The 13,403-nt window shown below is 30.6% G+C and overlaps 3 protein-coding genes across 3 annotated transcripts; 1 reads left to right on the top strand and 2 right to left on the bottom strand.

Moving 5' to 3' along the window:
- Positions 1 to 368: 368 nt before the first annotated feature.
- BDCG_17077 (uncharacterized protein) lies at positions 369 to 1,715 on the bottom strand. The gene is made up of 2 exons (XM_045426240.1): positions 1,232 to 1,715; positions 369 to 1,192 (listed from the first exon to the last, which is right to left on the bottom strand). The coding sequence occupies exons 1-2, from the start codon at positions 1,689 to 1,691 to the stop codon at positions 546 to 548; spliced, it is 1,107 nt and encodes a 368-aa protein (XP_045281152.1). The 5' UTR covers positions 1,692 to 1,715; the 3' UTR covers positions 369 to 545.
- Positions 1,716 to 8,148: 6,433 nt separating this feature from the next.
- On the bottom strand, positions 8,149 to 8,928 carry BDCG_17076 (uncharacterized protein; the record flags this gene model as incomplete). Its single annotated transcript, XM_045426239.1, has 2 exons — positions 8,149 to 8,571; positions 8,668 to 8,928. 2 exons carry the CDS (start codon positions 8,926 to 8,928, stop codon positions 8,149 to 8,151), a joined length of 684 nt encoding a protein of 227 aa, XP_045281151.1.
- A 1,557-nt stretch (positions 8,929 to 10,485) lies between these two features.
- On the top strand, positions 10,486 to 10,596 carry BDCG_17075 (uncharacterized protein; the record flags this gene model as incomplete). Its single annotated transcript, XM_045426238.1, has 1 exon — positions 10,486 to 10,596. One exon carries the CDS (start codon positions 10,486 to 10,488, stop codon positions 10,594 to 10,596), a length of 111 nt encoding a protein of 36 aa, XP_045281150.1.
- Between the last annotated feature and the right edge of the window lie 2,807 nt (positions 10,597 to 13,403).

The following is a 13,403-nucleotide window of genomic DNA, read 5'->3' as shown; positions in this document are numbered from 1 at the left end:
TTCAATGGATGTCCTAATCTCTTATGCCATGTTGACTGAGTAGCTATAGAGATCTTAGGTTTTTGAGAAGGTTTTGTGTGTATCAGCAGGTTGGAAGAAGGATTTGTAGAAGTTGAAGAATTTGAAGATATCATTTTTTCAGATATAGTGATGTTAGATGTGTGTGGTGTGGTAGCTGCATCGGCTTCAGTAGTGGATTTTTCCGAGATAGTTGAGAAAACAGCTGTTTCACTATTATATTCTGTAACTAGCAACCCCCCAAATACTTCAACGCATGCAAAGATTGTATTATCTGCGCATTTTCACAATCTGAAGTCTTTTCCATCATAATAGATGCCTCCTATATGGAAACACGGTTTCCATGCGATGATATTTGTATGGAAATTCGGGATGTAAGCCGCGTTGGTGAGTTTGACATTGAACTGCTTTCCTGCTTCATTTATCATGATAGTTCTAACAGTTCCATAACCTTCAACTTTAGTGCTGGAATCACCTGTATAGACTTCCGCATTCTCGTTCGCAGGTGTAAAGGATAGGAAACATGTTCAATTATTGCATATATGCTGTTCCGCGCCAGTATCAAAGATCCAGGAGTTTCGGAGGTAGGAGCGAGAATTTGAAGAGTTCATTGATATTTTTCGGATCTGTTGATCGATAGATTGATGATCGATAGATTGATGATCGATAGATTGATGTTCGATAGATTGAGGAACTGATTTCTTCAGAACCATTCCTCCTATGACTGCTTCATTGGCATCTACCATATCCGTATTCGTGGATGAATCTCTAGATATCGCACGATCAACGCGTCTCTTCAATCCTTGATTTTTAAGAGCTTGATCGATTTGAGTTCTCTTCTCCCCATTTTCCTTCCATCCAGGTGGCTTCCTTGATGGATTGAGATAGTAGCACTGGGTGTATCGGTGACGGGCTCCGCAGATGCAGTTTCCGAATGTCGCTGGTCTTCCATTAAGGGTAGTGAAGTTCATAGGTTTATCTCCTTTGAGAATACCCATTTCCCTATACCGTTCCTTGAAGTCCTTAACTAACTCTATCAAAGATATGACATCTTTATCACGTCGGACATCCTTTGCCCATGCTTGTGCATATCCTGCATCAATAGCTAGGTTTGTATTTAAGAAGTCTTTCTTCAAGTTGAACTGTCCAGCTATATCCGCCTCTTTGATATCATCTTCGATGAGTGATCAGTCATTTAATCACTTCTCTATACCTCCGTTTTTCGGTGCTTTGCAGAGATCATGGTATCGGGTTCTCACATCATCTTGATAGTCCGCGGTCGTGGGTGAGAGACGATCTCTTAATGAATGGATAATCTCCTTCACATCATCATTCTCGCTGCGTACATGTTGTAGCTCTGTGGCATCCACTGTTCTCCATATGACATCTCGTATCTTTGTCATACCTTCATTCATTTTTTCATATTTCATATATTTGATTTTCCACGCAGTGACCTTGATGTCATATGCTATCTTGGCCTCCGCGGTGGCTTCTTCTGGACACTCAGGTTCCAGAGGTTCTTCTAGTTCAGAGAAGATATCGGGTTTATCAAGATTGATGAAGTCTGATACCTTCTTGTCCTTTGCATATCCTAGCATATGCTTGTACCAAAGTTTCCAATCTCCAGGAACGCTAAGGTGTACAGTTGCACTAGACATTGTCTTGTCTGTCATATCGGTCGAGTATTTCGGATAGATATGATCAGAATTCAGGGTGTATAACGGTCGAGTATATCGGAATGTATACGAGTGAGGATCTATCGTCTCAGTTCGAATGATAGTTATCAGTTCGAATGAGGATTGGGATCGGTGTATCGCGCTTCTCTTCAGATGCTGCTTACCGGGAATCAGGTATGGTATAACAGTCGATTAGATCGGACCGTATACGAATGAGGATCAATCGTCTCAGTTCGAATGATTGTTGTCAAATTCGAATGAGGATTGGGATCGTGGTGTATCGCGCTTCTCTTCAGATGCTGCTTACCGGGCTCATAACTGTCGGATTGGGTGTCACGGATAAATATGTTGAAGACATATGAATCTTATTTGTATCAAGATCTGCTTGTTATATTATCCGTGCACTATCTAATATATCTATTTCATACAAAAGATAGAGCTATTTATAGTAAAATATATGTGCGAGCCAAGAGAGCTAGCATAAGCGAGTATTAGACGAGCGTTGTAGTAAGCTGATGATGATGAGAAATATTGTAGTAATATGATGTTGGTGGCGTTCAGTAGTGTATAACCTCTTTTTCCTGACACTTGTTTATAATGATTTCATTATTATATTAAGATTAGAAAGTAGAAAACTTAACCTTGTTAAGTGTATCACTTAATCTCATTATATAAGCTAATCTTATAAATATAGCTTATATTACTATCTGATCTCACTTAATACATCTTTTCTTATAATTTGAAACTACTTAATTATTTATTATCAATTATCAACTGATTTTCAATCAATTGTTAATTACTTAAATATACAGATTGAATTTATTTTTATTACTATAATTAATTAACAATTAATTCAAGATTAATTCAAAATCAATTCAAAATCAATTTAAAAGTAATTTAATACTGAAATTATTCTTAAATTTAATAATAAAGTAAGTATTTATATAAATTACACTGAATTAATTATTAACTAATTTTCAATCAATTATTAATTACTTAAATATACAGATTGAATTTATTTTTATTACTATAATTAATTAATAATTAATTCAGAAGCAATTTAAAATTAATTTAAAATTAATTTAAAATTAATTATTAAATATTTTTATCTTAATATATTTTAAAATTCTGTAAAATATCTCTTTATATTTTATATGAATTTATCTGTTCATTTCATTGCTTATGAATTAGCTATACATGCTTTAATTGATTAATAAGCTGAGTGAATGAATGATTATTATTATTATTCTTCTTCAATTATAGATGTATACAGTCAGAGACTATGATATCTACCTGAGAACTTTTAGTTCTCAGGGTTTTTTCTATGTCTGTAAAGTTAACTATTATACATTCATCAATTTCAGATATGCAAAATCAGAAAATTCCAGCTCAGAATATAAAAACTGTTTACAAATTACAGTGTTTTAACATCTTTTAATACTTTGAAATCATTTGACAATATCATGACAAAGAAAAGAAGAAAAAGAACACAGTCTCAAAGATAGACACATTAAATAGATAGATAGAAAGAAATTGAAAGGAAAAGATAGAGAAAAAGATAAAGTAAAGAGAGACTATAACAAAACAAATTATTAAAAGAGAGTGTATAGCTGTTTTAACAGACTATATCTGATTAATTTCCTCCTCTTCATATTCAGATAATTCTGAATTTAGTCATTTTCTTGTAACTGCTTGAGTTTCTGATAGAAAGTCTATTAAGTATTTAATTCCTGTCTCAGTTGAGAATAAGAATCTCATATTTAATTGATTTAGATTATACTTCTCTTTCAATCTGACTCTGAGACTATTATATAATACACAGTGTATTATAATATACTCAGAATTCTCATTTGTATTGCAGAATGAGCATTCTATTGAGTCAAATCTATCATCAAATCCTTGTGTATAAGATTTGAAATAGTCATGTTCTAGTTTCAGCTGTATTATAGATGAGAATATTTTCTTTTTACATTTAATTGAATAAGATTTTCACTTGAGTTTTGTTTCAAATCTTGAATAATGTATACTCTTCTTTTATTTCTGTCAGCTTTCATTTCACTTATCTAAACAAGATTCTTTTATTTTTCTCTTTATAAAAGATCAGAACATAATTTTTTAAATAGATCTGCTTAATTTTGCACTCTTTTTTACAGCTGAATCAGTCAATTCATTATCATGAATATTCATATGAGCAGGAACTTAGTGCAGATGAATTATCAGCTTTGATATTCTTTTCTTTTGAATTTTTAAAACAGAGTTTAAGATCAGTTCAAGATTCATTTGATCATTATAAATCTGACTATTTCTAAGTCTTTTTAAAGCAGCTTGACTATCACAGAATATTCATATCTCTTTTAAACAATTTTCTCTTTTATAAGATTTTATTTCAATGAGTTTAAAAGCTTTCACTATTACAAATAGTTCAGCATCAAAGATCTCACATTCACAGTCTAGATTTCAGAAATCTAAGATAAAATTGATATTATCTTCAGTATAAGCAATGTCTGTGTCTAATCTATTCAAGTTCTCATTTTTTGAGTCATCTGAATAAATCAGAATAGAGTCTTTCATATTAATTGTAGAAATTCTCTTCAAATACTGTTTATATTCTTTCTCTTTTAATAGTTCACTTATTTATAAGTTTATAAGAGATTCAAGCTTTTCTCTTCAGAGTGATAACTTCTCATGATCAACTTTTTCAACATTTAAAGAAGAAAATTAATTTTTAATCAGAGAGCATAGTCTGTACAGTTGAGAAGACATTTTCTTTGAAGAATTATTTTCATTTCAATCAAGAAATCTATTTCAATCCAGTTCATTTTCAGAGTTAATTGATGAAAATTAAGAAGAGACTCTTTCTCTGATTATATGATTTGAGCTTAACTTTACAACTCTCAGAGTATAGTTCATACAGGTCTTTTCAAATCTACTAATAGAAGAAGAAATTGAAGCTTCAATTTTCATTGCCTTAATAGAAGATGATTTAAATGCTTTCAGAATTCTTCTTAAGACTCTGTTTTGCAGACTTTGAAAGAGTTCAGTGAAATTCTCTTGATTATTTCATCAAACTTGAACTTCATAATCAGCTACTGATATAATACAGACTATATATAACTATCTCATAGTCTGAAAGAATAGATCTCTCTCTGTATTTGATAGTCTGATTATATTGTTTAATAGTCTTTCTGCCTTGACAGTTCTTTGTTGAATGTGATATTTAAAATTCAACTTGAAGTTTAATTATACTTCTAATCATTTGACATTTACACTGAGTTTAATCTCTCTATTTAAAAGAGTTAGAGACAGTTCTTTCTCATTGAATCTAGAAAAGAAATGAATTAACTCAGTTTTATTCATATTAAATTGAATTTAATTGATATCTGCTCTAATAAAGATTTTCTTTACAGCTTCTTCAATTACTTTTAAATTCTCCTTGATAGTTTTTAAGCTGTAGACTAGATCAATATTATTCATATAACTCAGAGATTGCACTATTCTCATATTTCTATTTTTGAATAGATATACAGTGTATATTGCAAATAAAATGAGTGAGATTGAAGATCTCTGTGATACTTCTATTTTTATCTCAGTCTTATCTTGTTTCATTTCATCAAAGAAAAGTTGTATAATTCTTTTAGATATAAAACAGTTAACTCATTTTATTAGAGAAAGTGGCAGTTTTAATATCTTTAATATCTGAATTGACTTTGACTTTGAAACATAATCAAATGCTTCTTTTATATTAATAAAAACTGCAGTTGAGACCAGACTCTCATACTTTGCTATTTAAATATCATGAATAACTGAGAGAACAATGTCAATTGCAGAACACTGTTTTCTATCTTTCATTTATTCACTGAATAAAGAGAATCATCTATAGAGCTTATAAAAGATAGTTGAGTAGCTATTATCTTTTCTAAAACCTTTTCTAGACAGTTCAATAGAGATATTACTCTATATGACTTAGAAATTAAAGTTTTTCTATTAGGTTTTGCAAGAATCACTTCAGTGGCTTCTCTTCAGTATTCAGAATAATATTCATTTTTCAAGAGAATAAAAAAGAGCTCAAAATATTCATTCTTTAAGTAGGAATATGTATTTTAAATAATTAAGTGATTAATTGAATCAGGATCTGCAGCAGTTTTAACAGAACTTGAGAAGATAACTGACTCTAATTCATCTTGTATAAGATCAGACTATTCTCAGTCATTTTCATCAATGTAGTTAAGAAGTGATATATTCTCTTTCTCTGAATCTGAATCTGAATTCAGTGAGTTCTGAAAGAGAATTCTTATAAAAGCTTAACATTTTTTCTCAAAAGAGTTTGCTGTATATAATTCATTCTGAAACTCATATTCTAAGGCTGAAAGTTTTGCTACACTTCTTGTTTTAGTATAGTTAAAAGCTTTAAAAACTTTCTTTTCTTATACTTCTTTAAGAAATTTATTTCAGCAGTCTGTTTTAGCTCTTTTAATATCTGAAAAATATTCATTTCTGACAGCTTTGAACTCTTCATTAGATATTATATTATTCTTTTCATCTCTTCTAGCAGTAGCTAATTCTTTTCTTTTAAATGAGATATTCTCATTTCATCAAGATTTTGAATACTCAGAAGATTTTCTTTTTGAAATATTATCTCTAACACTTATTAGAATAATAGATATAATAAGCTTCACTCTATTCTCAAGCATTTCATTTGAGATATCTTGATCAGAATTTCAATATAACTCATTCTATCTTTCAGATTTTAACAGTTTTATACTTTCTTCAACTACTTTTCAATCAGCTTTTTCAAAGTTATACTGATTAGAGAGAAGAGGATTTTCACTTATTTATTTTTCACTCAGTTTAATATTAAATTGAATAATCTTATGATCTGATTCTGATGTTTTATTTAAATTAATAAACCAGTTTATAAGTCTTCTTTTCATTAGATTTTGTGATATGAAGATTAGATCTATAATAGACTTCTGTTTTATATCTTTTCTAAAGAATGTTTGTTAATCAGACTTATTAATCAAATCTATTAAATGCTCAAAGATTTATTCAATCAGATTATCAGCTTTCACTGCTCTCTTATATTCTGAATTTCATCAGAGATGATGTGCATTGAAATCTTCTGCAATTATAGAGTTTCTTGATAAAGGTATGTTCAGAAATCCTCTATCAATTATTCAGATATTGTTATTTTTCTTCAATGACTTTTCATTATAGATATTTATAAGCTGTATAGTATCAAACTTATTTTCTTTATCTATAATATCACTCACCAGAATATCAGAGTCAGATATAATATCAAATCTTAGATTAAATTAATATCTTAATCTCTTTCTTTCATAGATTACTACTCTTGAATTTATCTCAGACTTTTGAGATAGAAAGTAGTAGTAGCTTGAATGAGAAATGATGTAATTTTACTCAGCATCAAAATTTGATTTCTGAAGTAGTATAAAATTAACTTCTTATTTAAATGCAATTTAAAGACAAGAATAAATACAATTTGAGTTTCTATTCACATTATTTTGAATAAATGTGATTTTTGAAGAGTTTTTAAACTTTTTTTGTTGTTTTTATTGTATATTCATACTAAAAGAGAGTAGAGATAGAGTAGGATCTAGTCACTATCATCAGATAGTATATTATAACTATTTTGAAAAGTAGGAATCTCAACTGCTTGTATTATATCTAGTTTATCATCAGAGTCATTTCTCAATTCTCTAATCTTAACAGAAGTTTAAGAATTCAAATTCTCTTTACATTTAGCTGAAGAATTAAAGTTTAAAGATTTAGATAGTTGAGAGTTTCTTCTTTTTAAACTTGTAGTTATAAGTCTACTGACTTGACTCTTCTCTTCAGTTCTAGATTAACTTTGAACTTTATCTTTTCTCCAGTTCTTTTGAGTTCTTGAAGTAAATATACATTCTTTTGAGCTAGATGCATGTTTTTCTTTGCAATTAGAGCACTTAAGCAGAGTATGTTGACAAATTTCATCTCTTTTTGAGCATGTTTCACATTTATACTCACTAGTTTTGTGATCTCTAGCACAGAATGCACATTTTGAGTCTCTAAAACATGAGATTGCAAAGTATTCATATCTTTAACAGTTTGAACACTGTGTTTGAGCTTTGAGGTTCATCCTTGAGTCTTTGTATTCATGAACTCTCATTTTCAAACCTGCTACTCTTACTTCAGAGATCTTTGACTGTTCAAGTGTTTTTATATATACTAGAACAGAGGCATTTCTCCTGCTTTGTCTGAACTTAATTAAATTTAGTCATACAGGCTCCTTTCTCAGTTGAATAGAGTTGTATTCTTTCAATTCATTTTTAAGAAGTAGCATTTCTTCTTCACAGTCAAAAATTTCAACTGAAATATTATAAAGAATGAATTTGTCTCACTTTTCATCTCTTTCAGATAGAATTGTTGTGTTTAACAAAGATTCTACTGCTGACTTTCAGAGATTCTTATTCTGAATAAGGAATTCAGCACTGAATTCAGGCATTGTAGTCAGAATAATGGAGTTTTCAAAGAATGATAGTTCAATTGAAGCTATAACTGGTTTTTGAACTTCAATATCAGTCATCAACTGAGAAAAGAACTGCTGATTAATTTCATTTCTGATTCTGAAAATGAGATTTGAGTTTAGCTTGTTTCTTTGCAGAATGTCCTGGTTTGAGACTTTGAGAATAAGTCTTCTATTTCTGGAGATTTGAAAGTTTTTCTCTTTTTGTATTTTCTTTTTCACTTTTCTATGAATAGAGGCATGAGCAGTATTCTTCTCAGTTTTCTCAGGATTTTGAGCAGGTTTTGAGACAGCAGATTTAGAGATAGCAGGTTTAGAGACAGCAGATTCAGCTGCTTGAGCATATGTTTTCTTCTAATTCAAAGAAGAAGAAGAAGAAGAAGTAGAAAAGAAAGAAGAGCAAACTGAAGAGTCAGTGATTATATTAGAAATTTTCAAAGTTTTTTGAACTGTGTTTGAAATTCCAAGTTTGAACTTGATCACTTCCTGTAGTTGTCTAGTCTGAGTATGAAGAATTAACAGAACTTCTTCATTCATCTCACTCAGATACTGCTTTTCAAGAATTTTACTTGCTTTTTCAAGTTCCTGTATTTCAAGAACTTGTTGTTTCTCTATCTCTTCTTTCTTTCTTCTCTTCAGAATTTCAATCTCAGAAATAGCATTTGAGAAAGCATCTTTCTTCACATCAACTGAGTGTACTTTTGAACTCATTGTTCTTACTCAATGAAAAGTTGATCAGACTAATTCAATTGAGATATTTATTAAACTCTTTTTGAATTGAAAAGTTGGTCAGACTGTTTCAATTAAGAGGTTTCTAAGTCTGTTTTCAATTGAAAAGTTGGTCAGACTATTTCAAAAGAAGAATCACAGACTTTTGTGTATAAAACACCTGATTTTTTTCACACTAGTTCAGTAACTAGGTTAGATTTTTGAAGAGAATCTAATAAACTAAAATTGATTTTTAAGATAAATCAATAAAATCTTTACAATCTCTTTCTTGGGATACAATGAGGAAAAGTATGATATCAATTGATAGTAAATCAGATGATATGACAGTTTTTGAGAGAAAAACTGACAAAAAATAAATCAATTTTTTGAAGAGAAATTGATTAAAACTATTCAATTTTATTCTAAATTATTCAATTCTTCTCACACAACAGGTATGCAACTCAAATCAGTTAATAAAGAGTGTAAAAAAGAATTAAGTATTAATGAAAGCTCTTCAGTCACTGAAAAAGTAATTCTTACTTAAAAGAATATGAAATTATAACAGAAAATAACTCTGTTTTTAATTCTTTATAAGAATATTGTGTAAAATTCAGAGAAAAACATCTTACTTTTTTAAGAGAAGTAAAAAACTATTTCTAAAATCTTTTTTTTGCATTAACTGCTGCAGAAGAATGAGATAGAAACTGCTAAGATATGCACTACTGTATACCTTCTATCAAGACTTTCCCTCTTCAGAGTCTTGATATTATAGAGAATATAAGTCTGTTTCTATATAATAATATAAATATTACCAGCAGGATGTAGAGGAACTGGTTATTTATATCTCAAAATAGAAGACTTTGTCAATGATTATATCAATATAGAGTTAATTCTCAAATTCAATAGAAATCTAGTGTTGCTGTTCTCAATTCCTTGCAGAATCTATTGAATATTGAGGTATTAAAACTAGATTTAATATATCTCACTGTGCAGGGATCAAAGGCTCAGTCAGACCTTGGGGTATACTGATTTTATAGTTGTTGTGTCTGCTAATTATGTATTGAGTACAGTTGCTGAGGTATCTTTTTGTACTTTTCTGTCGGGGATGGGCCAGATTGAGAGGGGTGGTACGAGGGCGAGACTTGGTGTTGATGTCCAGATACACTGAAGACAGACCGCGGAGGTTGCACTTCAGAAGTGGCCGTTGGTTATGTGCTTGATATTATCGCCAAGGTATCTTTTTGTATTTTTCTGCCGGGGATGGGCCAGATTAGGAAGGGCGGTACAACGGTGGGACTTGGCGTTGGTGTTTTGGAACATCAAAGATGAACAGGGTTTTCGCGGAGGTCGCTCCTCAGATATCTCCACAACTACAGATCGGGGATCTTCCAAAATCGAGAAGATTGGTGCATATGGCTAGGTCTCTTCACCTTACAATTTGTATGGCACTTTGGCCCGGGGTTGTGGTGTGGTAGGGGAGAACGGGGGATACTCCCACACAGGAGTTTCGAACAACGTCCGGTTCACGTTTGGCTGGATAACTCCACCACCACACAGGGTATGCGGTCGGCGATGGGGTCAGAATGCTCGTATGATCGAGGGCTTTTCGATGGATCTATCGGCGGGTTCTTATTCGAAAAATTGAGCGAGTTCGTGGTGGAGCGGTTGTAGCTATAACTGATTTTTAAACTTCAATATCAGTCATCAACTGAGAAAAGAACTGCTGATTAATTTCATTTCTGATTCTGAAAATGAGATTTGAGTTTAGCTTATTTCTTTGCAGAATATTCTGATTTAAGACTTTGAGAATAAGTCTTCTATTTCTGAAGCTTTGAAAGTTTTTCTCTTTTTACATTTTCTTTTTCACTTTTCTATGAATAGAGACATGAGTAGTATTCTTCTCAGTTTTCTCAGAATTTTAAGCAGATTTTGAGACAGCAGGTTTAGAGATAGCAGATTCAGCTGTTTGAGCATATGTTTTCTTCTGATTCAAAGAAGAAGAAGAAGTAGGAAAAAAGAAAGAAGAAGAGCAAGATAAAGAGTCAGTGATTATACTAGAAATTTTCAATGTTTTTTAAACTGTGTTTGAGATTTCAAGTTTAAACTTAATCATCTTCTGTAGTTGTCTAGCCTGAGTATGAAGAATTAACAGAACTACTTCATTCATCTCACTCAGATACTGCTTTTCAAGAATCTTGCTTGCTTTTTCAAGTTTCTGTATTTTAAGAACTTGTTATTTCTCTATTTCTTCTTTCTTTCTTCTCTTCAGAATTTCAATCTCAGAAATAGCATTTGAGAAAGCATCTTTTTTCACATCAACTGAGTGTATTTTTGAACTCATTGTTTTCACTCAATGAAAAGTTGATCAGACTGTTTTAATTGAGATATTTCTAAGTCTATTTTCAATTGAAAAGTTGGTCAGACTGTTTCAAAAGAAGAATAAAAGACTTTTATATATAAAATACCTGATTTTTTTCACACTAGTTCAGTAACTAGATTAGATTTTTGAAGAGAATCTAATAAACTAAAATTGATTTTTAAGATAAATCAATAAAATCTTTATAATCTCTTTCTTGAAATATAGTGAGGAAAAGTATGATATCAATTGATAATAAAGCAGATAATATGACAGTTTTTAAGAGAAAAACTGATAAAAAATAAATCAATTTTTTGCAGAGAAATTGATTAAAACTATTCAATTTTATTCTAAATCATTTAATTCTTCTCACACAACAAGTGTGCAACTCAAATCAGTTAATAAAGAGTGTAAAAAAGCATTAAGTATTAATAAAAGCTCTTTAGTCACTGAAAAAGTAATTCTTACTTAAAAGAATATAAAATTATAACAGAAAACAACTCTGTTTTTAATTCTTTATAAGAATATTGTATAAAATTCAGAGAAAAACATCTTACTTTTTCAAGAGAAGTAAAAAACTATTTCTAAGATCTTTTTTTTTTGCATTAACTGCTGTAGAAGAATGAGATAGAAACTGCTAAGATATACACTACTATATACTCTCTATCAAGGCTTTCTCTCTTCAGAGTCTTGATATTATAGAAAATATAAGTCTATTTCTATATAATAATATAAATATTGTCAGCAGGATGTAGAGAAACTGATTATTTATATCTCAAAATAGAAGACTTTGTCAATGATTATATTAATATAGAGTTAATTCTTAAATTCAATAGAAATCTAGTGTTGCTGTTCTCAATTCCTTGCAGAATTTATTGAATATTAAGATATTAAAACTAGATTTAATATATCTCACTATGCAGGGATCAAAGGCTCAGTCAGATCTTGAGATATACTGATTTTATAGTTATTGATGTGCTGTTGACTTGTTGTTCACTGATTATGTATTAAATACTGTTATCAAGATATCTTTTTGTATTATTCTGTCAGAGATGAGCCAGATTGAGAGAAGTAGTACAAGAGTGAGACTTGATGTTAAAGTCTAGATACACTGATGACAGATTATAAAGATTGCACTTCAGAAGAGTCTGTTGATTATATGCTTGATATTATCACTGAGATATCTTTTTGTATTTTTCTGTCAGAGATGAGCCAGATTGAGAAGAGTGATACAAGAATGAGACTTGACATTAATGTTTTAAAACATCAAAGATGAACAGGATTTTCACAGAGATCACTTCTCAGATATCTTCACAACTACAGATCAGAGATCTTTCAAAATTGAGAAGATTGATGTATATGACTAGATTACTTCATCTTACAATTTGTATGGCACTTTGGCCCGGAGTTGTGGTGTGGTTAGACTGGCCGCTGAGATCATGAATTTCACATTTGATCTCATTTGATCTGGTCCCATACATTTCTTGGCGTGAATCCCGCTGAGACTGGCTATCAAAAAAACATGTAAAGTGACTATATATCAGATCTTAAAATGAAACCATGACTTGAAAAAAATGAGAAAGTGATCTTATTTGATTTCATTTAGTCTCATTCTTGATATAAAGTTACTATTTTTAGACATTTTAAGGTTTTTTTTAGACTATTTTTAATTTTTTAAAAAGTAACACTTTTTGATAACACTCAAATGAGATTTAAAGTCATTTAAAGTCATAAAAATAATTTAAATTGAGAAGTGGAAATCATGATCTCATTTGAAAAATGTGATAAGAGTAGACAGTAAGTCTCACTGAGACAGTATGAGACTACTATCTAATGTTAAAACCATGTAATGGGATCAGTCGAATTGGTAATGAGACTATCAAAAAATCTGGTCCTGGTCCCAGACACGGTCACACGGTCAGTCTAGGTGTGATAGAGGAGAACAGAAGATAATCTCACACAGAAGTTTTGAACAATGTTCAGTTCATGTTTAACTGAATAACTCCACCACCACACAGAGTATGCAGCTGGTGATGGGGTCAGAATACTTGTATGATTGAGAGCTTTTTAATGAATCTATCAGCGGGTTCTTATTTGAAAAATCAAGCGAGTTCGTGGTGGA

Source organism: Blastomyces dermatitidis, assembly GCF_000003525.1.
Source record: "Blastomyces dermatitidis ER-3 genomic scaffold supercont1.5, whole genome shotgun sequence".
In the NCBI taxonomy this organism is placed as follows: Eukaryota; Fungi; Ascomycota; class Eurotiomycetes; order Onygenales; family Ajellomycetaceae; genus Blastomyces; species Blastomyces dermatitidis.
The sequence above is the reverse complement of the archived record's forward strand: the minus strand, read 5'-3'. Positions and strand labels throughout refer to the sequence as shown.

Bases quoted from the DNA above. Each gene is read 5' to 3' on its own strand.
- BDCG_17077 (XM_045426240.1), bottom strand. From the start codon at position 1,691: ATGACAGACAAGACAATGTCTAGTGCAACTGTACACCTTAGCGTTCCT. The intron at 1,193-1,231 runs GTATAGAGAAGT...CACTCATCGAAG, and splicing joins CAAAGCACCGAAAAACGGAG to ATGATATCAAAGAGGCGGAT.